This window comes from Bradysia coprophila, unplaced genomic scaffold, assembly GCF_014529535.1.
Source record: "Bradysia coprophila strain Holo2 unplaced genomic scaffold, BU_Bcop_v1 contig_232, whole genome shotgun sequence".
In the NCBI taxonomy this organism is placed as follows: Eukaryota; Metazoa; Arthropoda; class Insecta; order Diptera; family Sciaridae; genus Bradysia; species Bradysia coprophila.
Window position 1 is genome coordinate 22,615,972 of NW_023503493.1, and position 21,184 is coordinate 22,637,155.

At 35.9% G+C, this 21,184-nt stretch overlaps 2 protein-coding genes and 1 long non-coding RNA gene across 6 annotated transcripts in view; 2 read left to right on the forward strand and 1 right to left on the reverse strand.

Moving 5' to 3' along the window:
* Window positions 1-1,451: 1,451 nt before the first annotated feature.
* On the forward strand, window positions 1,452-2,702 carry LOC119075592 (kyphoscoliosis peptidase-like). The gene is made up of 2 exons (XM_037182062.1): window positions 1,452-1,470; window positions 1,705-2,702. The coding sequence occupies exons 1-2, from the start codon at window positions 1,452-1,454 to the stop codon at window positions 2,700-2,702; spliced, it is 1,017 nt and encodes a 338-aa protein (XP_037037957.1).
* Window positions 2,703-4,385: 1,683 nt separating this feature from the next.
* The window catches only part of LOC119076361 (serine/threonine-protein phosphatase 6 regulatory ankyrin repeat subunit A), a 44,837-nt gene continuing 28,038 nt past the window's right edge, over window positions 4,386-21,184 (reverse strand). Inside the window, exons 5-21 of one of the 4 annotated variants that reach the window (XM_037183063.1) lie at window positions 19,983-20,075; window positions 18,580-19,089; window positions 18,217-18,519; window positions 17,085-18,105; window positions 16,951-17,025; window positions 16,771-16,891; window positions 16,492-16,702; window positions 16,202-16,432; window positions 15,833-16,138; window positions 15,553-15,759; window positions 15,212-15,449; window positions 14,671-15,132; window positions 10,541-10,596; window positions 10,285-10,458; window positions 5,585-5,713; window positions 5,396-5,504; window positions 4,386-4,938 (exon numbers count right to left, since the gene is read on the reverse strand). In XM_037183063.1, the coding sequence (XP_037038958.1) occupies window positions 4,670-4,938; window positions 5,396-5,504; window positions 5,585-5,713; window positions 10,285-10,458; window positions 10,541-10,596; window positions 14,671-15,132; window positions 15,212-15,449; window positions 15,553-15,759; window positions 15,833-16,138; window positions 16,202-16,432; window positions 16,492-16,702; window positions 16,771-16,891; window positions 16,951-17,025; window positions 17,085-18,105; window positions 18,217-18,519; window positions 18,580-19,089; window positions 19,983-20,075 (4,515 nt within the window). In that variant the 3' untranslated portion in view covers window positions 4,386-4,669. Of the gene's footprint in view, window positions 4,939-5,377; window positions 5,505-5,584; window positions 5,714-10,284; window positions 10,459-10,540; window positions 10,597-10,628; window positions 10,785-10,863; window positions 10,920-14,613; window positions 15,133-15,211; window positions 15,450-15,552; window positions 15,760-15,832; window positions 16,139-16,201; window positions 16,433-16,491; window positions 16,703-16,770; window positions 16,892-16,950; window positions 17,026-17,084; window positions 18,106-18,216; window positions 18,520-18,579; window positions 19,090-19,982; window positions 20,076-21,184 lie in introns of all 4 variants that reach the window. The other 3 variants (XM_037183062.1, XM_037183064.1, XM_037183065.1) reach the window with 3 other exon arrangements.
* LOC119076392 lies at window positions 12,749-14,248 on the forward strand. Its single transcript, XR_005087609.1, has 6 exons — window positions 12,749-12,837; window positions 13,135-13,153; window positions 13,284-13,330; window positions 13,545-13,638; window positions 13,951-14,043; window positions 14,102-14,248. It is a non-coding gene; the product is annotated as an uncharacterized LOC119076392 (long non-coding RNA).

The following is a 21,184-nucleotide window of genomic DNA, read 5'->3' on the forward strand; positions in this document are numbered from 1 at the left end:
TTTTTGGTGTCAATCTATATTTCAACGCTAAGAAGGTTAAGGCTCTAGGACAAAATAACTCCGGACAAAATAACTCCGGACAAAATAACCCGGACAAAATAACTCCCGGACAAAATATCCCCCCGCAAAGTTTATGTTGACTTGCAAGGGGGGATACTCCCCCCTTGACCCCCCTCAACGGGGGCTGCCGCCCCTCGACCCCGCTTTTTTATTTTTCATCATTCTTCACGGCCTGCGGCGCTGACACTTATGTCAAAATCATGATCGTATTCTCACTTAGGATTTTCCACTCATGTGCATTGACTGAATTCCAGTACAATGTAGTCACAATTATAGTCGATCTGAATTCGCTCGATATACTCAATATACTCGAGAAAAGTCGAGAAATACTCGACATACTCGAATGTAGTCCAGATATCTTATAATATAGTCAAGATATACTCGAATATTGTCGGTGTCCTCGAATATGGTTGATGTCCTCGAATATTATCGATGTCCTAGAATATTGTCGGTGTCCTCGAATATTGTCGATCTCCTCGAATATTGTCGATGTCATCGAATATTGTTGATGTCCTCGAATATTGTCGATGTCGTAGAATATTGTCGATGTCGTAGAATATTGTCGATGTCATCGAATATTGTTGATGTCCTCGAATATTGTCGATGTCCTAGAATATTGTCGGTGTCCTCGAATATTGTTGATGTCCTCGAATATTGTTGTTGTCCTCGAATATTATCGATGTTATCGAATATTGCCGATGTCCTCGAATATTGTCGATGTCTTCGAATATTGTCGATGTCTTCGAATATAGTCGATGTCTTCGAATATTGTCGATGTCATCGAATATTATCGATGGCATCGAATATTGTCAATGTCCTAGAATATTATCGATGGCATCAAATATTGTCAATGTCCTAGAATATTGTCGATGGCATCGAAAATTGTCAATGTCCTAGAATATTGTCGATGGCATCGAATATTGTCAATGTCCTAGAATATTGTCGATGTCTTCGAATATAGTCGAGAGACACTCTAATATAGTCGAGATATACTTGAATAAAGTCGAGATATATTCGAATATATTCCAGATATACTCTAATATAGGCGATATACTCGATTATAGTCGATGTCATATAATATAGTGGATGTCCTCGAATATAGTCGACGTCCTCGCAAATAGTCGATGTATTCGAATATTATCGATGTCCAAGAATATTGTCGACGTCCTCAAATATAGCCGGCATCCTCGAATATAGTCGATGTCATCGAATATAGTTGATGTTCTCGAAATATAGTCGATGTCATCGAATATAGTCGATGTTCTCGAATAGGCGATGTTTTCGAATATAGTCGATGTTCTCGAATGTAGTCGATACGTACTCGAAAATATACTCGATACTCAGTATACTCGAATATGGTCGGAGATTTATAATAGATCTGTGAAAGAGTTATGTACTCTAGTGGTCGGAGTAAATAACATAAAAAGATTCTAAAATTTTTGTTTTCTTATAATACGACTACTCATAAATATTCGGTGATTGGTACACTGACCCTACGCCATATATTCTGCTGGCGGGTGTTATTCACAATTTGTTTTTAAAATATGTATTTCGTAGTTATTTTGTCCGGGGTTATTTTGTCCAGGGTTATTTTGTCCGGGGTTATTTTGTCCGAAAGTTATTTTGTCCGAACGCCGACTAAAGACACATGTACATCGCAAAACGATTATTGCTTAATATGCCGAGATTTCTATGCCGTCGACGCACATGCTGGAAATTATCCTCGTCAATATGTAACGTCGATTCCAATATTGGCTTTCGAGCTTTGTAATCCTTTCGTGGCGAAGGTGGACAAAGCTAGAGCTATTTTCACATGGCTTCACCATAACATTGCATACGACACCAAGGCCTACTTTCAAAACAATGTGCGACATCAGAGTCCCAAAGAAACTCTCAAAACTGGGCTATCAGTTTGCCAAGGGTATGCTGAACTTTTTCAGAATTTGGCATGTCACGCTGGTCTGGAGGCAATAGTGATTAGTGGTCACGGCAAAGGTTATGGCTATAAATCAAATTCTATCGACAACCTCAAAAATCATTCTTGGAACGCCGTCAAACTAGACTCTGGACAATGGCAACTTGTTGATCCATGCTGGGGTGCTGGAAGTGTTGATAAAAATCAGAATTTCGACAGAAAATTTAAGGCTACCGTATTTACATCATCACCGGAAACATTTCGAATCAAACATTTTCCCTCCGATCCGAAGTATCAATTTTGTAAGAGGGAAATGTCATGGGAGGAGTATGTAATGGTAGAAGATGGACCTTTGATTTACGACGATTTCACCGACAAAGAATTTAGTGAAGTGACCATTGAACCGTCTTGTCGGATTATCAAACCAGAGCCTACCAAATTTATCATTACCTCGAAATGTCCACACACTTTTATTCTACCGGAACATCAGTACGTACTATTGTTATGCATCGATGAAGTTCGTACACCTTTTCAAGTCGATTCGAATGGAACGACCTGGATGTGTGAGAGTAGTTCTATAAAAGAAAATAGCAGTGTTGCAGTTGCAGTTTTGGAAACGTTTGGAGGGAGAGATGGTAGAGGAGTTACTGTTGATGAATATTTGAAGAACAACAAGATTAAAGGATACTCATGGCGGCACATTTGTAGTTGGGACGTTAAAAAATGAACTATTTTGCAGTTGAACTAAAATTATAATAAAGAATGTTTTCTCACTGCAATTTTATAAGAACAGTTAAAATATTACTTAAAATTTGTTGAGATCATACTGTGGTGTCATACGAAAATTTTTGTGATTTGACTAAAATATCTACGTTAGATTACGTGAAGTTAAACACTTTAGTTGTGGTGAAAATTCAACATTTTAATTGTGTGTGTAGCAATGTTTCCAATACTGAAATTCGAATGAAAGAAGCCGAAACAATCAATCCGGTCATCAACAATTTTGAAAATTGAATGAAAATTTTACTAACTGAAACATCATCCTATCATGCTTATTCGCTGCAGCTACATTTTGCTAAATGCAGCAAAATCAGTAAAGGACAAATAATTTTCAGAAAATGCATTCCAAATCTTCTATGTCTATTTCAGCATTAGTCAAGCCATTATAGTGTCATAGAGTGGACAAATTCATAATTCGAGCGCAAATGTGAATCTTATCTGAATGAGCGTTTTCCGGCCGTTATCACTTGTAAAATGTTCTTAATCACCCAATATCCTATCATTCAAAATGTTCACGAGATAATAATTGTGTAGGCACAAGTTTAAGTAGAAATGTTGATTAACGGCTTTCACCTCTAAACTTTTGATATTAACTATGGCGGCAGAATCACGAAAATTAAATAATTTTCAAAATTAAAATATTCAAATTTCAGATTGGCAATACGTAGGAAGAGGAGACAGCGTATTTATCGACATAGAATTAATAGGTTCATCTGAAGTATTGATTGTATTTCAATTTAAAAGACAACGTTTGAAGAGTGTTTCGTTTTGCTGATTGGTGACAGTCTTGGGTGCTTAATATTGCCATCAGTAATAAACGTTCGTACAGCTTTGTAGACTGAAACTTAAATTCTATTCGTAAAACACCTGATATCGTCTCGTGTCAACAATCAAAACGATTTTTAATTAAAATCGTGTACTTACCTGTATGTATACATTGTGTACCATATCGCCATACAATATAAAGACACAATGAATTGGTCTCGCATGCGAATAGTAGAAATCCAAACCACTAAAATGTTACCGATTGTAAAGCTTATTTTATAGAGCCACCTGTACGTCATTGTTAACATCACTGCAGTAAGTTTCCACTTCATAGGGGAGAGCGAAGTAATAACGAAATCATTTTATTGGTTGAATTGAATTCTTTGGTTTATGTTTTGTAAAAAATTTATTTCCAACTATGAGACTTGCAACTAAACAATAATTTGTTAAGAGGTTCCGAGCCTACGCTGGAATTGTAGCCTACATTTCTGCGTTTCGAAATTTTTGATCGCTGATATCTTTTTACGAGAGCCCTTTTTGAAAAATGTACGACCACATTTTCGAGTAAAAATATGTCAGCTTTGAATAAAAAATAAAATTGTCTGTGAAAGTTTTATGAGCTTTGAGAAAACTGTACCGATGCCCCAAATTTGCATCAAAGGTACACTTTTCTCAAAGCACATGGAACTTTCACAGACAATTTTATTTTTTATTCAAAGCTGACATATTTTTACTCGAAAATGTGGTCGTACATTTTTCAAAAAGGGCTCTCGTAAAAAGATATCAGCGATCAAAAATTTCGAAACGCAGAAATGTAGGCTACAATTTCAGCGTACGCTCGGAAGCTCTTAAATGTTCCATTAATATGTTAACAATAAAAATGAGATTTCGGTCATTTGCATTTTTAACATATTTTTTAATGAAAGATGGTCGTTAAAGACGATAAAGTGCTTCAAAACTTATAAAATCTATGGTACAAGATCTAGGATGGAGCGCTATTTTCATATTTAATTTAATTTTTTTTAGATATAATTACCAGGCACAACACTTTTAGACATTTTCATTTTTAAAAATAATTTACCGTAATTTCCACTAAATTTATTTACAATTTCCATAGAAGACGTTTTCTGTTTTATTTTATCAATAAATCTACACTTGATTACCCATAGCATTTGCATTTACATTGTTCCCGATTTGCGCGGCAGGTGCTGCCTGCTGTGCATCCGATGTATGTGACGCATTATCTTCAGAGTCACGCATCGATCCCGTATCCTCCGTATCGCCACCATTCAATGCACGATATTTCTTAGCAATTGCCTCCCAATCGGCAACATTTTCAATGCGAGTTGTGGGCGGTTGTGCGAAACTCATTTGAGAACCGAGTGGAGACAGGTGGACCACAGACAAGGCGACAGAGTCTGGTGTTTTTGTTAGATAGAAATTTGGTTTGATTAAATGTGGAAAATGAATGTTGAGTTAAAATCAATAGTATTTGGGGAGGACGTGTGTTCAGTGTCATAATATGTGTGTTGTATAGCTGGCTTTCTACATAAATTCAACTCCAATCCTTGATAAACTGTGTATCCTCAACTAGAAGCACAAAATTTACGAAAAACGTCTACTCAAGTTGTGTGTACCAATGCTAGATATTAAACTTTTGTACTATCGAAACGATAGTGTGTCATATTTAATGATGTTCTTTGTTTGTGTCAAAAATGCAAAGGATTTTATGTGACGGTGGAGTGATTTCTTGACACTCCATGCATATCGTTTATGTAGGCAATATTTTATACGGTTCATACGACAAAATAAATTAAATTTTAAAATATCTAAAAAGCTCATGCGCTAAATGCAAACCTTTTGGAGCCACCTGACCTTTCTTAACTTTCGACAACCATTTTGCGCCAGCTTTCGATCGCGGACTGGACTGACGTGCTCCCATCATATTTACCAAACTATGACGCTTCTTGCGTTTCATTCGGGTCTACGGATAGAAACAGAACGTTAGTATATGTTGTACTAATGGTAAATATACCCCATATGTTCTAAATATGTAAGTTGTACCTTGCAAGCGTCCAATAGCCACATAAACCATGTTGTTATCAAATTTAGAGGTGATGGAGCTGTGGTTGTTCGATGCATGTTTCGAATTAGTTTTGATAATCCGAACTTCCATTCGATGTCGCTTTGAGCCTAAGTGTTGTCGATTGTTTTATGAGAGAGTTGTTAATAAAAGTAATAGCCGACGTTCTCAGTGAAAAATGATGTTCAGTATATATACTGTTTCAAATATCGATGGCTTACGATTGCGCTGTTTCATTTTGTTAATACTCTCAAATCAGAACGTAAGTTGAAGTAAAAATTATTTAGTTGGACATCACCCGAGTATTAGAGAAATTGGCAGTTGATAGAAAGTAATTTAGAGTTCGGCAACGCACTTCAAGCAAAAGTGGTACTCTAAATAGGGTACTGAAACTTGACAGTGATCCATACAAAATTTTACACTGTAAATAGAGTGGGGATAAAATTTCATACAAAATAGTACTCTATTTGGCAGCTGTCATTAATAGCACTTCTGCTTGAAGTGCGTTGAGTTCGGTCATAAAGCATGTGATCGCGGGGATCGAAAAATTTACTCCTATAGCAAGTGAGAAAGCAGAAAGTACCGAATAAATAGAGGTCCAAAAACAATAATGCTCACGCTCACACTGTAGGTTTGTCCCTAAAAACGAGTAGTGTGTGGACCTGCACTGTAACAAAAGTGTTCTGGATGTATATTTTTGCGGGATACGCATTTTTTTTAAATGTTGTACGTTGTACGTATGAATCACGATTAACTGACTCGTCTAACTTGCTGTAACACTTTTTTCGTCAAGTGCCAATTTCTATTACAAGATGATGTGCAAAAAACATTTCCGGTATTCGAATGTCTCCTCAACAAATATTAACAACTATACTCTTTCGATGGATATTAGTTTTTAAGTTTTCATAAAATAAACAATGTATAGAAGAGCCAACAGAGGTTGAAGTCGTCAATTCTCAAATATAGGTAAAATTTTTGTGCAATTTTGGTGATGAATAAAATTGATGTTTGTAAGGCATGCTCTGTGTGAGAACGTTCTTGCTCCAATATATTCTGTTCTGACTAGAGTGAGGCATTGTATTACTGAGCCGAAGCCGAGATAATCACAAAGCAACACAAAAACCAGTCAATTTGAAAAGTTATTGTCAAGTACATTGTGAGCTATTTTACATGTTTGCTTTATGCGATCGAAAAAATAATGTCGATTTACTGCCTTCCCCATGCGAAAGTTGACTATTGCATAGCAATTTGCCTCCTGCAAAAATGAGCGATTTTTGTGGAACATTTCCGGTTTATTTTTCGTGAATTTTTATGTGATATTCAACTTTTGCATGTGGTATGCGGTAAAACAGAATACATTGAATGCTGTTAAATAATTCATTAATTCGGAAACAATTTTTTGATACTCACTATCTCCATTGTCCATTTTTTCGCCTTCCGATCGGATAAACAAGCTCAACACTTGTCGAAAAGACAATTACCGAAGCTTGTTGCTCAAAACACACTTGGACTTGGTAGTTTGCTTTTATCACAAAATTGCAACCTCATGTAATGAATTACTTTCACAGCATCCAATGTAACCAACTATTACTAGTCGCAAGGCCGCAACCATATAAAATTTATATTAAAAGAAAATGGTGTATAGTCTCTAGAATTAATCTAAATTCGTAGTTTGGAATAAGCGTAGTATAGTTGTAAATGGCAGGATAGTTCGCGAAACTTTTACCAACATGTCGTCACTACCAAACCTAAAAAAATTGTTAGAAGCAATTCTCTACCTTGGAATCAAATTAAATAAATTTTCTTCGCTTCCAAAAACGTTTAACGCTACGTCATAAAACAATATACGATAAAAAGCTACAAAAAATGATTGATAACTAAACGGCTCTACAATGATTTGCGTTTTGAGTGATTGTCTGGGGATCAATAATTATGGTAGATTTTATGCTTATTTCACGTTTCAAGATTTGGACTTGAAACGAAATTCTATATTGAAACTAAAAAGCCAAGAACACTACATCACTACAAAACTACAGATTGTACTAAATGATTTTGATTTTCAGTTATTTGCCAATGACCAATAATGTTACATACACATACAATTTGCTATCATTGATGCGGTCTCGTAGAGTTTCGTTGATCAAATTCACTTGAAATTTCATTTGTTCAAAGAAACTCTAACTTTGTTTGTTATGTGTATCATCGTGGTTTGCTGCATCTTGCTATGTAATTTATTGAATAACTAAAAGATGCATGGCTACCATATACGATTGTTAGGACGATATATTAGCTAATTAGATTGCTTTTCGGGATGGTATCAATGCAATGAAAAATTGATAATTTTCTAGTCAGAAAAGAAAATTCAATTCTGTTAGGCAGAGCTCAATAATCTCATTGATTTAAAATATGAAGAAAGTCAATATAATAAGAGACAGGTACGGTAATTGTAACCAATACTTGAACATTTTATAGAAAACTTGTCTCGCTTCCCGTGCGTAAACACATCACCGATAGAAATATGTTCTGTTGGCCCATCGCGCATAGGCTCCTCTCTTTAATACAAGTAATGAAAATGGTTGATGATGATAGTCTTGAAAGGGGAAACAACTTTTCTTTTAATTGAATTTCTGTCATTCTTTGCTTTGAACTATAGATCGAAAAATCAGAAGTAGATGTTTCCCTGCCGAAGCCTCGTATATCCTGCTATTCAATAATGTTGGCAAGAATCGTTCAGAGTTAAATTATTAAAATATTTTTTGGCATCCTTATCCTCCCATACAATTACTGCATGAAGTTAGTCATCCTTATTTTGTAGTTTCATTGTGTCAAAGCTTCTTATTGCTATTTCTTTTTTTTTTGCGTTCGAAGGACGATGTTTCATTTATATTTGATCACTTAAAAAACTTGATTTACATTCGGCTCTCATCTGTTCTCAACAATGACGACAAAAATGACTGATAATCACTGTACAGTGTTCTCCATTTATATATAGAGCAAAGTCTGTTAAATCTAATGAAGACATAGATTTTGTACGAAGTACTAGAAAAAATCTAAACGACAGAAGTAGCAGATTAAATGATCTATGCTCGTACAATTTGTAAAAAGAGAAAATATTTGCTTGTAGAGATTCACCTTAGTTTTTCAAAATTTAAATAAATTATTGGACCACCCGATAAATTAAATATCTTTGGATGAAGATAATTGAGTAGGAGCAAATGGCTCTCTTGAAAACCTGTTGGTAAATTTCAGTAAGTAAAAAAAACTGTCTGAATCAATAAGTTGTGTGCAGAATTTTTGGTGTGCATTCTAGGAATAGTTGTTATAGTTCTTTGAAAGCTCTATATTTGTGTATAATACATGTTGAATAAGAATAAGGTACTGAATGAGAAGATAATTAAATTTGAAGAAAGCTATTAGTGTGGAATCGTCTCTAAACTCATTCACACATTAACATTTGTTTGGATCAGAGTTTTGGTTAGTCTTGAGAAGCAGGAACTGAGATCAAAGATCCTTACTCCCATTTAGTTAATTTTAAGATTAATTTTGCTTGTTCCATGGCATGAAATTGTAGTTTACAAGAATATTCTGAAAAGTGCTTGCACTATACAATGTGAATTAGAATCGATTTTTTTTATTTGTCATCATCATCTGTCATCTTACTCCTCGAGGGAGCAAGAGAGTCCAAAAATTATTTTAAAAATAAATTATTATTCAAATGGAAAAAATTTATGGGAAACTAACAAGAGTTTGAAAATATTTCTTTATATAGCAAAATGAAGTACAAGATTTCACCATTTTGTACCAAACAAAAGAATGTTGTAACTAATAAAAGTTACAGATTTAGTGATTATATTGTAATGCACTTGCTGTTTGTAAAAGGGTTTGGTAAGAACTTTATAATCTTCACCAACTAACTTCCTGAAAGTTCTCTTTCAGTAAAATTTCACGTTAACAAATAAATTAGCGAAAAAACAGAGCTTTTCCTTGGACAGGTTTTCGGAAAATCATTCAGGGTCATTTGAATTTCACACAAGGTTCAAAAGAAAATGCAAAAACTAACTTTACCTAGTCTTTACCTAGTTACTTTGAATGCTGAACGGTGAATAAAAGGCAAAACTTGTATGTACATAAAATATTGTAGCATTTTTAATTGAATGTGTAAAAGAAAATATTTACAATTTGTCTGTGTACAATTAAGCTTGACGATCTTAGGCATCTCATTTTTTTTTTTTCAACACGAAAGAAAATTATTTGTGGCGCTGATTCCGTAGAATGTACGGTAGGTGCGCGTTTTTGTAGGTTTTCGTTAAATGTGTCAGCATTTTCTATTTTATGCCACAAAATCGCCCAGCTTAATCGGTTAGAAAGTGTGTGTATCAAAAATCAAATCTGTGTTTTAAACAAATAAATAAATAGAAAAATGTTTTATCACACGTGAGTAGTAGTATAAATACTGAAAAGCAAATTTAGTTTTAAATATTGTTTCACTGTTCATGATGTACGTTTTTTGCTGATGTTTTCATGTTCTTAATAGAAAATTCAATTGCAATTCTAATTCATTATGGCTAACCTCTGAGCTCTTCAAACATTTTCCGATAAGTTTTATTCATAATGTTCATAAAAAGTAAAAATTGGTGCTCAATTTGTACAGTACGGCTCAATTTCTGTTTAATTTATATACCTGAATTCTTTGGTACGTATCAGACATCATAGCAATAAGTAGATTGATAAGGACTACAACTGAGACCAACATATAAATGCCAAAAACAATTTTGAATAAATAATCTGTTTCTTCTGGCTGCGATCTCACAGTAGCTTGTATTATTTTATCGACTTGTGTTTGGTCTGTGGTCGTCTGAAGGGGGTTGCATTAGTTTTTATCAAAATTCGATTTTTTTTTAATTTTCAATAAATTCGATTTCTTAGAAAATATTTACTTGTCCAAACACAGCAAAAAACAGCAATTCGAATGACACTATTGGATTCATGCGAACTGAAAGAACAAAAAACGATAATGATAATTACCTGAATACGTTGATATGTATCCGACATCATAGCAATAAGTAGATTAATAAGTACAATAACGGAGACTAATAAATAGGTTCCAAAAATTATTTTAAATAAACTTTCGGTCCAGTCGGGACGAATATGTGGCATGGGATTTATATCGTCGGGTGTCGTCTGAATATTCGCGAAGTAGTTAGATTTAATATCTAATTTTAGTTTCAACAAATTCGATATTTTGTGTGACAATAATTACTTGACCAAATACAGCAAAAAATAGTCGCTCAAACGCAACTATCGGTGTCATCTTTTCTGTAAAAATTTTAATTTATTTTGGGGCATGTTCTTTTTAACTCGAAGAACTCGGTGATGAATCCGTGCTTCCAATCGATGAATTGATTGGGGGGTGGTACAACACATATATTCATTCAAAATTCAGACAAAAATAAAATCAAAACAAAAGCAACAATGATTCAGTATAGCCACACTAAAGATAGTGCTGTAAAAGAACTCAACATTCAAAAATCATTTCATCCAGTGTGTGCCAAAATGATCGGTAAAAAATAATTCAAAACGAAAAAAATCAATCAAATGCAAAACAGACACAGCCCAATTTTCAATCCACATACCAACAAATAAAACCGTTTTCTAAAAACATTGACCGCATTCCGTGATGATGACACGATAAACGTTGTCTGTGTTCCATTCCTTCCTCTAAATTAATTGCACATTTCAGTTCAGATTACGTAAAAAATCCATCAATCCAAAAATTAAGAGAAAATTATCCAGCAAATTGGAACATGCGTTAGTGTAACTGCCAGATTTTTTTTTGGTTTGAAAACATATTTTTCTAAGAAACCAAAACAAAAAGAAAGTTTTGTCAGTAAAATAAATTATTTGGTCATTCATCATATCCATGTCTATGAAGCCTTTTTACTAAACTGAAGACACAAGACAAGTCAAAATTATTATCAAAATCAAAATGTTTTTATTTATTAACTTTGTTCAGCCACAGTTTTGTCGAAGACACCAGTGAAACTATTATAAACACACATCGATTTGACCATATTATAAATCAAAAAGCAAAAAAATTCAAATTGAAAAGGAAAATCTCATCGAACAACAACAACAAAAAATTTAATGTGTTGGATATGGTCAATTGTGTTCAATTTGGTGTGTTGTTTTCATGTTCCACTTACTATCTCGTTTATGCTTTCGTCGGAATTCAGTTAATGGCGCATATTGTTGCTCGTTCGTAACCGTTGTTGATTCTACTTCAACATCTACCTCTTTTTGATTCACAAATTGTTCAATAAGAGATTAGTAATTTGAATAATTTGTTAAAAAAAAAAAAAAACTAATTTTTAGACGAACATGCAATAGAGATTCACAATGTCTTAATTTTATTGGCATCCACATTAAAAAGGCAATTATTTCTAAGTTCTTTCTAGGTTTAACATGATTCAATTATTATTAGCTTTTGTATGGCAAGAATGTATGTGGGTACAAGAATGAGTACGACACGGTAGAGTTTAAATCCTCCTAAAACTGAGATTTGCTTCGAAATCCTAGGTTGTCTAATTTTCCTGGCAATTCACGAATGAAAGTACGGTTCTCTTGAATTGTTATTTATCTGGAAGCAAGTTGAAAGGCCAACTCAAAATAAGTGGGAAAGTTATCTGCTTCTTTATGATGGCTACTTAAGAGTTCATGTTATTTTGCATGAAAATGTTGATAGGTCACTTAAGAGTACATGTGGTGTACAAGTTAATAATTTCTTGTACTGGCAGAATTAGAAATTATCTGTAGTTGCTTAAACCCATGCCTTCTTTCCTTCAACTTCAAAGATAGTGCACTTCAGTTCGACACCTCCACGCCACTAACACAACCATTAATCGATTTATTAAATTAAGTTGTGAAAACATACTCCATACCCCATTCAATAATGCAACTGAGGTGCGAAAATAAACCCCAACTAAAAACGCGGCAACATTACAATCGCAGGTATTGCGTAATAGTTCGGAAGAAATGTTGTAATCGAGTAATATAGGGGTTATCTGGGTTAGGTCATTATTGTGCGATTTGCATATTATAAATTTGGCAGAATTGCTATTCCTGTTAAGTTTGTCGTTCAGAGTAGATTGATTGTACAAGTTACTTGATAAACAAATAAGAATCATGAAGCTGTGTATTACTTTAGTCGTGATTGGTATACTTGGTGCATTTTCAGGTATATACCGAATATGCAATATATTAATAGTATATTTCAACATACCCCAATACACACAAGATGTGTGTGCACGCGCGGGCGAAGCCCAAGCGAAAACACACATCGAGTGTGTATTGGGGTATTTTGAAAGACATTTTTCTGTAATAGTGAGAGTGTGTTGGTGCATTCCTTCCCAACCGTTACTTTCCTTCTCGACCGTTTACTTTCCCTACCGACCGATTCATATCATAGCTCACCAATACACTCTCACGTATACAGAAAATATTTTTATGAACTTTTGAATCGCTTGATTTTTAGGACCACAAACTGTGTCCGGGTAAGTACAATTATCTATTTTATCTTGAATATTGTTGGTCGGTTGGATAAAAGAACTAGGTTCCATATTTCATGATTGTTTGTTTAGATGATTTTAGTAATGAGAGAATGTTTCAATCACTCCTTTACAGACATATTGCGGAAATTGCGAAAAAGCTCACTGCTGCTATTTATGACGGTAATTATCTTAGATTTGAAGTGTTTTAAATTTCACTTAACTTTACCAAGGATGTACACGTACATCAGACTTTTCACCATACAGTTTCCACTGTACACGTGTACCGTGTACCCATAACACAAATATCAAAAGAAAATCCCTTTTGATAATTTTTATTTAAATTTGCCAAACGAGATATTTGGAAAATTTACCAAAAAAAAATTAATTTTTTTAGGAGACCTTGCGGCTGTTGAACGAAGCTAACGCTGAAAATGTGAACTCTTTAAATGATCTGGGAGAGAATACTTTGCATGTTGCCATTTCAATGAGTAAGCTGTAGCAAAACTGGCAATTCAATTCTCAATTGCAGTCAAGGCAGTGAAATTTTGAGCATGAATTTGCCTCAACTGTTTTTCAGCTGATCCAAACATACAATCAAATCAAAACTCTTTGTACTTGTTTATACGGTTGAAACTGCAGCTGCTACACGCACACGCGTAGTAGCGGTGAATTTCGTATAAACAGTTTCGATTGTTTGTGTGGATCAGCTGAAAAACAGCAAATCCATACTGAAATTTCACTGCCTCTAACTGTATTTGAAGTGAAATTTCATATTTTCTTCTGAATTTCGTTCCATTTAGACAATGCCCAGATTGTTGAGAAATTAATCCAAAGAGGTGCTAATGTCAATCATATTGCCCTGGATGGAAGGTCTGCCCTAGAAAAGGCCAGAGGTATGGACATTTCATTTTTCCGCTAAATTATTGTGACAAATAATTAAATCAATTAAAGGCAAAGCGGAAATAGAAGAATTGCTACGCAAACATGGAGCCCACTGAAAGCCGCTGACAGTCTGGCGAGCAACAAAATCTTTAACAGTTTAACACAAATGATATTGTTTTGACAACAGAATGATAATGTGATTTTACTCAGCTTAAATCTGAGTTTACTTTATTCTAACCGATGATCAGTGGTGTTCGAATTTTCGCGAGTAGTCCTAAAGTGAACATATGGAAGCAACTACAGTTTAATTCTATTGACTCCTAGGACCAAATGTCTTCAATTTTTTAAATCGAAAATTGAGATAGACTAAATCGTGAATTGCAACTATCTAAAGCTACCAAATTGCCCAAAGATTTTTTTTATTAGAACTGAAGGAGTCGTAGGTCAGCTTAAGAATAAAAGTCCAGTTTATCTTTATGGAAAGTCAGAAAGATTTAAATCCTGACACGTTCTACTCAAATTCGTTGACAGTACCTATATCTTAGACGAAAAATCTCGACGGAAAAATTATATGTTACCACTGAGGGTAGACATTCTAATTGTTACTTTACTATCAAAATAATACGTAAACCACTTACCATCGCTAAAATACGTCGTCTTTCGATTTCTAAAGTTCTTTTCGAAATTCCTCGCTTCATCCGGTGCCATGTTTCGGAACGGCTGATTCAATGCCACAATATGCATAGAAAATCCAAACACGAATATCGCCAATACAGCCAAAAATCTTGCTAAATCTTTCAGCAAATCGCCAATGATTATAGCCCAAGGTCCAAACAAATGATGAAATGACAAAAAGTCTAAAATCTGAACGCAAGCCAGTAAAAAAGACAAGGCAAAAAATTGATTTCGACAATAGAGAAGCGTCGGCCAGTACGCCGTCTGTACGTAAATCATTCCTGCTACGTGAACACCGACTCCGGCCATTCCGAATAGTAGCACTAACAGCTTTATCGACCCCAATCCACTTTTGTCGCTGGGATTGGTCAGTTCGAACAGTAGTAATCCACTTAACATTATCAACAGGCCCCATTCGTACCAATCTGTGAGAAGATAAAAAAAAATCGGGAAGAATCAGTTGTCGTCGATTGTGAATTTATTGTTGAAACGGGTCTAACGTACATGGTGACAAACTGGGCCTCACTACGGGATACATTGGCGTTATGCCAACAATCATAAGATGTAACATTAAAAATATGTGTGACGTCAGATACGACATGAACTTGATGATTGGAACTTTGTTATATTTGTGGCCCAACGGCAGGGTGAATATTACCCAAACCGGTGGACAAATTATGAAAGCTATGAGTAGTAAAACTAACTTAAAACCGGACCAATTTAAGACTCCTCGCCAGAGTTCCTATATAGAGGGAAAAACAACATAATTCTTTGACTGTCCTCGAACGAAATGTTCTACAAATCAATTTTATAGATGCAGGTAGGTGAGTATACCTGTTAATTACCTGGAGATATCTTTGTACAACGGTATGTGCAATGACTTCTTTCTGTTCATTTTCAATCAGAACATCTAAGAATTCCGTATTTCGGCGATCGGTGGCCGTAAGAATTTTGCCAGCCGAATCAGCACCCGCAGCAAGTGCTAAAAGCTCTGTTGCCATTGTTTCGCACTGTTTTCCAGCAGCGATTAAGTCTTTGGCTCGTTCTTTTTCCTAAAAGAATCAATAAATTTTCTCACTTGCTCAACCTACAACCATCATTCGGTTTCTAGAACTCTTTTCATACCTTAGTCGACAATTGAATATAAATATTAGATAATTTGGCCGCTGTGTCAACGGGAGCTGGTGATACCAAGACAAATTCCTCGATCGGTTTGTTGTTGTGATTCTTCGACACAATCATCAAATTGTACACGAAGCGTTTATCTTCCATTAGTGCGTACGTGTCGTGCTCCTTATGCATAAGATATTTGAGAACGTTGTTGTGTCCTTCGGAAGCAGCGAACCATATAGGAGCGCAATTATAATTTGTCTCACTTTTCGGGGAAGCACCAGATTCACAAAGTAATTTCACAACATCCAAATGACCGGCCTTGAGGTTTTGATGAAACTTATGGTAAGAACTGGTGAAATTTTACCAGATAGCAATAAATACCTTGGCTGCACAATGAAGTGGAGTCCAGCCATTTTTGTCAGCAGCATTGATCTCTGCACCTTGACCCAATAAAATTTCTACCATTTGATAATGACCGTGCATGGCAGCTATATGTAGTCCGGTTTTCCCATGACGATCGATGCTTTGCAGTAACTCTGCCGATCTACTCAACAGCAAACCGACCACAGACATATGTCCACCAAAGCAAGCCAAATGTAACGGATTGTATCCCTAAGAAGGTCAGACCATTTCCAAATATTGTAAGCAACTTTTGAAAGGACACCACTCACATTCTCTGTTGTCGCTGCATCCACTTGTACACCAGCTGAATTCAACAGAAGTCGCACAACATTTTCGTTGCCGCTGTAGGAAGCCAAATGTAAGGGTGTCATGCCTGATTCCGACCCTAATTCAGGTACCAAGGATTGTCCGCTCGGCGGATCTGACTTCACGGTTGCAGGTACGTTGGTTAGCAGTTCTCGAACGGTGTCTGCTTGTCCACTAAAAATTTTATGTCAATTGGGTGAAGTTGACAAAAATACCTTAAAATGAAGTGGATGTAAACTTACTAGTATGCTGCCACGTGCAGGGGAGTGAGTCCCAGTTTCTTACTAGATATTCGCAGGGAATTTGATGTTCTCATCACTTCCAAAACTGGACCATGACCGTTCTGTGCAGCCAAATGAACCGCTGTTTTCCATAACGGAAAATTTAGTTTTTTAAATACAAAATTAACAAATAAAACTAGCCTGTGAATCCAGCCTTGTTCTCATCCGTACACGATGCGCCTGCTCTTACCAATGCCTTAACGACATCAGCATGACCTAATCAAGATTCGAGTTTAAAAAGATAGAACGAAAAATTCAGGCTTTAGCAAACAAACCCCCTTTAGCTGCCAGTTGCAACGGTGTAGCATCAGTTAGCTTGTTTCTTGCAGTTATGACTCCTTGTCGGTCAAATTTCATCAGTTCTTCTATCACCTTCACCGATCCCTGCATAGCAGCTATATGAGCGCACGTATTCCCATCCTTACTCGTTGCATTCACCAAACTTGGATGCTGTTGTAAAAACAGTTTTGCCACTTCCGAAAAGTTATTTTGTGCAGCGACGTGAATGGGTTTCTGACCCAAATCATCCGTTGCATCGAAGCTCGCTCCCAGCTCTAACAGAAGCTTACAAACTTCGATTTGTCCATTGGCTGCTGCCAAATGGAGTGGGGTTTGTTTTCGCAGTGTTAAAATGTCTATAACAGCATTGTGGTCACGAATAAGAAACTTCACCAGATGAGTGAAACCGTTCATAGCAGCCAAATGCAGTGCCGTTCTTCCTACTCTCGATTTGGAATTGATGAAAGCTTTGTTTGTTAACAGAGCATCGCACACTTGCAAATATCCATGCTCAGCAGCTAAATGTAATGCCGATCTCCCCTCAATATCGAAGACATCGACCCTTGCATGATTTGCTAGTAGATTCGTCACCAACTCCATGTGGCCTCGATTACAAGCAATCAGTAACGGTGTCCATCCTACCGAAGATTGTCTGTTCAATGCTTTCTGAATGTCTGTGGCAGTCATATGGGATAGCATTTCGGTTAAAACGTCGTTGTTGCCAGCAATTGCACAATAATGAAAGGCAGTCTCTTGGGCTTGTTTCGTTGCAAGTGATACATCAGCTCCATTCTCTAAGAGTAAACGGACAATTTCCTTATCGGATTCTGGAATTCGAACGTCCTCTTTGGTAACGTTACAAATGTAATGTAAGGCAGTTGCTCCATCTTCGTTTACTGCATTGATGTAAGTTCCTACCACTTCTGGGCCATGTTTTTCTTTCACATCTTCGATCAAATGCTTAACAATTTCCGGTTGACAACCTCGTGAAGCTAAGTGCAGTGGAGTTTCACCATTCTAGTATCAGAAGTAAAGTACAATGAGAAGAGGGTTTGAGGGACTTTTCGAAAAATATATCAAGTGCATTGGTGTTTGTGTTAGTGCATGAGAATCGATCAATTCCTTTACATGTGATTTAAACATTGCGTCTCCACCGTCTTCAAGTAGAAGTATCAAAGATGGCAGACTGCCATGGCTAGCAGCCACATGAACTGGAGTTTGGCCGTCGTCCGTAGTTAAATTTGCGCCCGCACCAGATTTGAGCAGCATTAACGCACAACGATCACCATCCTTTACTCTAGCAGCTATATGCAAAGGGGTTTCTTTTAAACGTCCTCCTCTGACGTGTACGTCTGCTCCGTAGCCTAAGAGAGTTTCCACTACTGCTGGTTTTGCTGATTCAACTGCTATATGCAAGGCTGTGTAATTGTCCTGTAAAAGACGAACTGGACTAAACAAGAATCGAAAATAAATTTTAATATTGCGTCTTACATTAGTGGTGATATCAACTTTTTCGCCTCTCTGTATCAACGTGTTTATGATGCCAATATGCCCATACCTTGCGGCTGTATGAATGCTTCGGGCGCCTCTTTTGTTCGGCATGTGCAAATAAACTCCTTTCTTAAAGAGCATCGTCGCACACTCAGCATGACCATTCAACGATGCAATATGCATCAATGTACTGCCATCCTTTGTTCTCTCATAGATACTAGCTTTGAATTTGTCCGCCAGTATTTCGATGATATGAGCGTGCCCATTCTCGGCAGCCAGATGCATTGGCGTTCTATCCAAATTGTCAGCAATTGATGCGGACGCACGCACACCGTAAAAGTATTTGACCATTGCCTCATCGCCTTCAGCTGCTGCTATATGTAATGATGTTTGTCCTTCTCCATTCTGAGTGTCCACATTTGTTCCGTAATCGACCAATATTCGAACCATATCAACATCTCTGCGGCGAGCAGCAAGATGTAAGGCTGTGTCGCCATTTAAAGTGGTTGCCTGAGAAAAATGGTAAGGAATTTAGATATGAGTGTAATTATTAAATTTAACAATATGTCACAGACAGGCTGCTCCAAAACAATACCCCAAGGTCTCCACATATCTAATTCTTTACCAGCGAAATAGTGTATTAGTACTGAGGGATAGTCAGATAATACGAAGTCAATGATTATAACAGAAGAAGCTAGCAATGTTGTTGCGTTAAATATTTGTTGTACGCAATTTACGTGCATTTTGTTTGGCCAGAGTAAACTATCCGTTATTATGCAATCAGTTGATTTTGTTTGGAAAAGTTTAAGGGAAACTAATTTTAATGAAATTATGTTCACTCAAACGTTTTCGTTTGGTGGAATTTTTAAATGAACTAATTTTATGAATTCAATCGTCAGTATAACTCCCATCATCAAGCAATATTGCAAAGCATCAACCAATTTAAATAAATATTCACGAGTCGACTTAAATACCCTAAAATAGACTACTGACCAGTGACTGCAGCTCAGGGTCTCACCATAAATGGATAAGTTATTATTCATCATCACGAATTTTGTGTCGGTAAATGTTAAATTAGTGGAGTGTATGTTTGCAAGATGCACATAACTAACCCAAATTATTTAATGGGGAGGAATTGGAGTTTACGTTTACTATAGTTCGACAAATATTTATTTGATTACTGAGATTATATGCAAATTTTTGTTAGATACGCTTCTGCGCAGAAACATCATCGAATGTGTGTGCGCGGCAAATGAAAGGTTACAAACAACTTCAACTTATTTACATTTTTATGTGAAAATTTTTACGACCAAATTCGGTTACGGAAATCAATACGGCGTACGATTTTTTATTTTTAAATGAAAAATGAAAAAAAAAGAATCGAAAATAAAAACGTAATTTACCTTGAGTTGTTCCGCCGTTTGTGAAGACAGCAATTCTCTGCACATAGACTGATTACCAGCCTCCACAGCCAATAGTAATGGAATCTTGCCTTTCTGTAATTCAAGAGCACCTTGTATTAGACTCTTCCATGTTCCCCTATCCTTTTCTCGTTTCTCAGCTTTTCGTTTATTCAAAGCAACAAAACTACTCGCCAATTTTTGTAATGCAGCCGTTTTAGCAATCACAGACTTCGCATTTGTATTCGCGACCGTCATCGGTTCCGAAGAAACTGGGCCAAATAGTTCCAGATCAATTTCTTCGGCCGGTGCCAATTTGTTCACATTTGCAACGACACTTTGTTTTGTTCGGCTTCGATTTGCCAGTGCCTCTTGTGAATAGGAACTTTTTATCTGTTTTGACATATCGTCTGAATCCTTTCGTTTGCATTGTTCTACTGCGGACCCGCCAAAACAATAATATCATTCAACCCTATACCCATCATGTCAGCAGGAGGGTAAATTAAAGTCAAGAGGAAAACCCGACGAAAAAAAAAGAATAAAATAAATAAAAATAAAAAAAAATATTTTCGGAATGTTTTTTTTTATGAAAATATACTCATAATAAAAAGAATAAACCAAACTTATTGCGAAGTCATGACAAACTAATATAATCATATTCACATTTTATATATCCAACCTCTAGAAATTTGATACCCAATTGAATTCAATCCTTACTTATTGATCTAACTAAAACATTTTCTCTCCAAAAAAGACATTTATTTTATATGATTTACCATTCATCCGTCGAACAGACGAAATAACAACAAATATAGGCCCTCCCCCGAAACAATTCATTTAAATACTTTTTTCCTGGCTTCGAATTGAATTTGAAAATAAAATACATTTTCCTGTACAGAAACAACATGCATGCAGGATTTATATAATTCCCCTGTACCCTGTGGTGTATTAAAATGTTGCGTTGAAGGATTTTTCACTTATGCTTTGGAATACTTGGATCGTTCGATTAGTTCGAAATTATTCGAAACGAATTGCAATCGAAGGGATATAAATAAACATTTGACGCTGGAATGTTTTTTTTTATTCGTTCATTAAGAACAGTCTAAAAATATACAGCTATATCGAAGCGAAATTCTTTCCCAAGGACAACATCCTTCAAGATTACCAAAACAAAAGTTAATTCGGCAAATCAATGTTGTTATGAC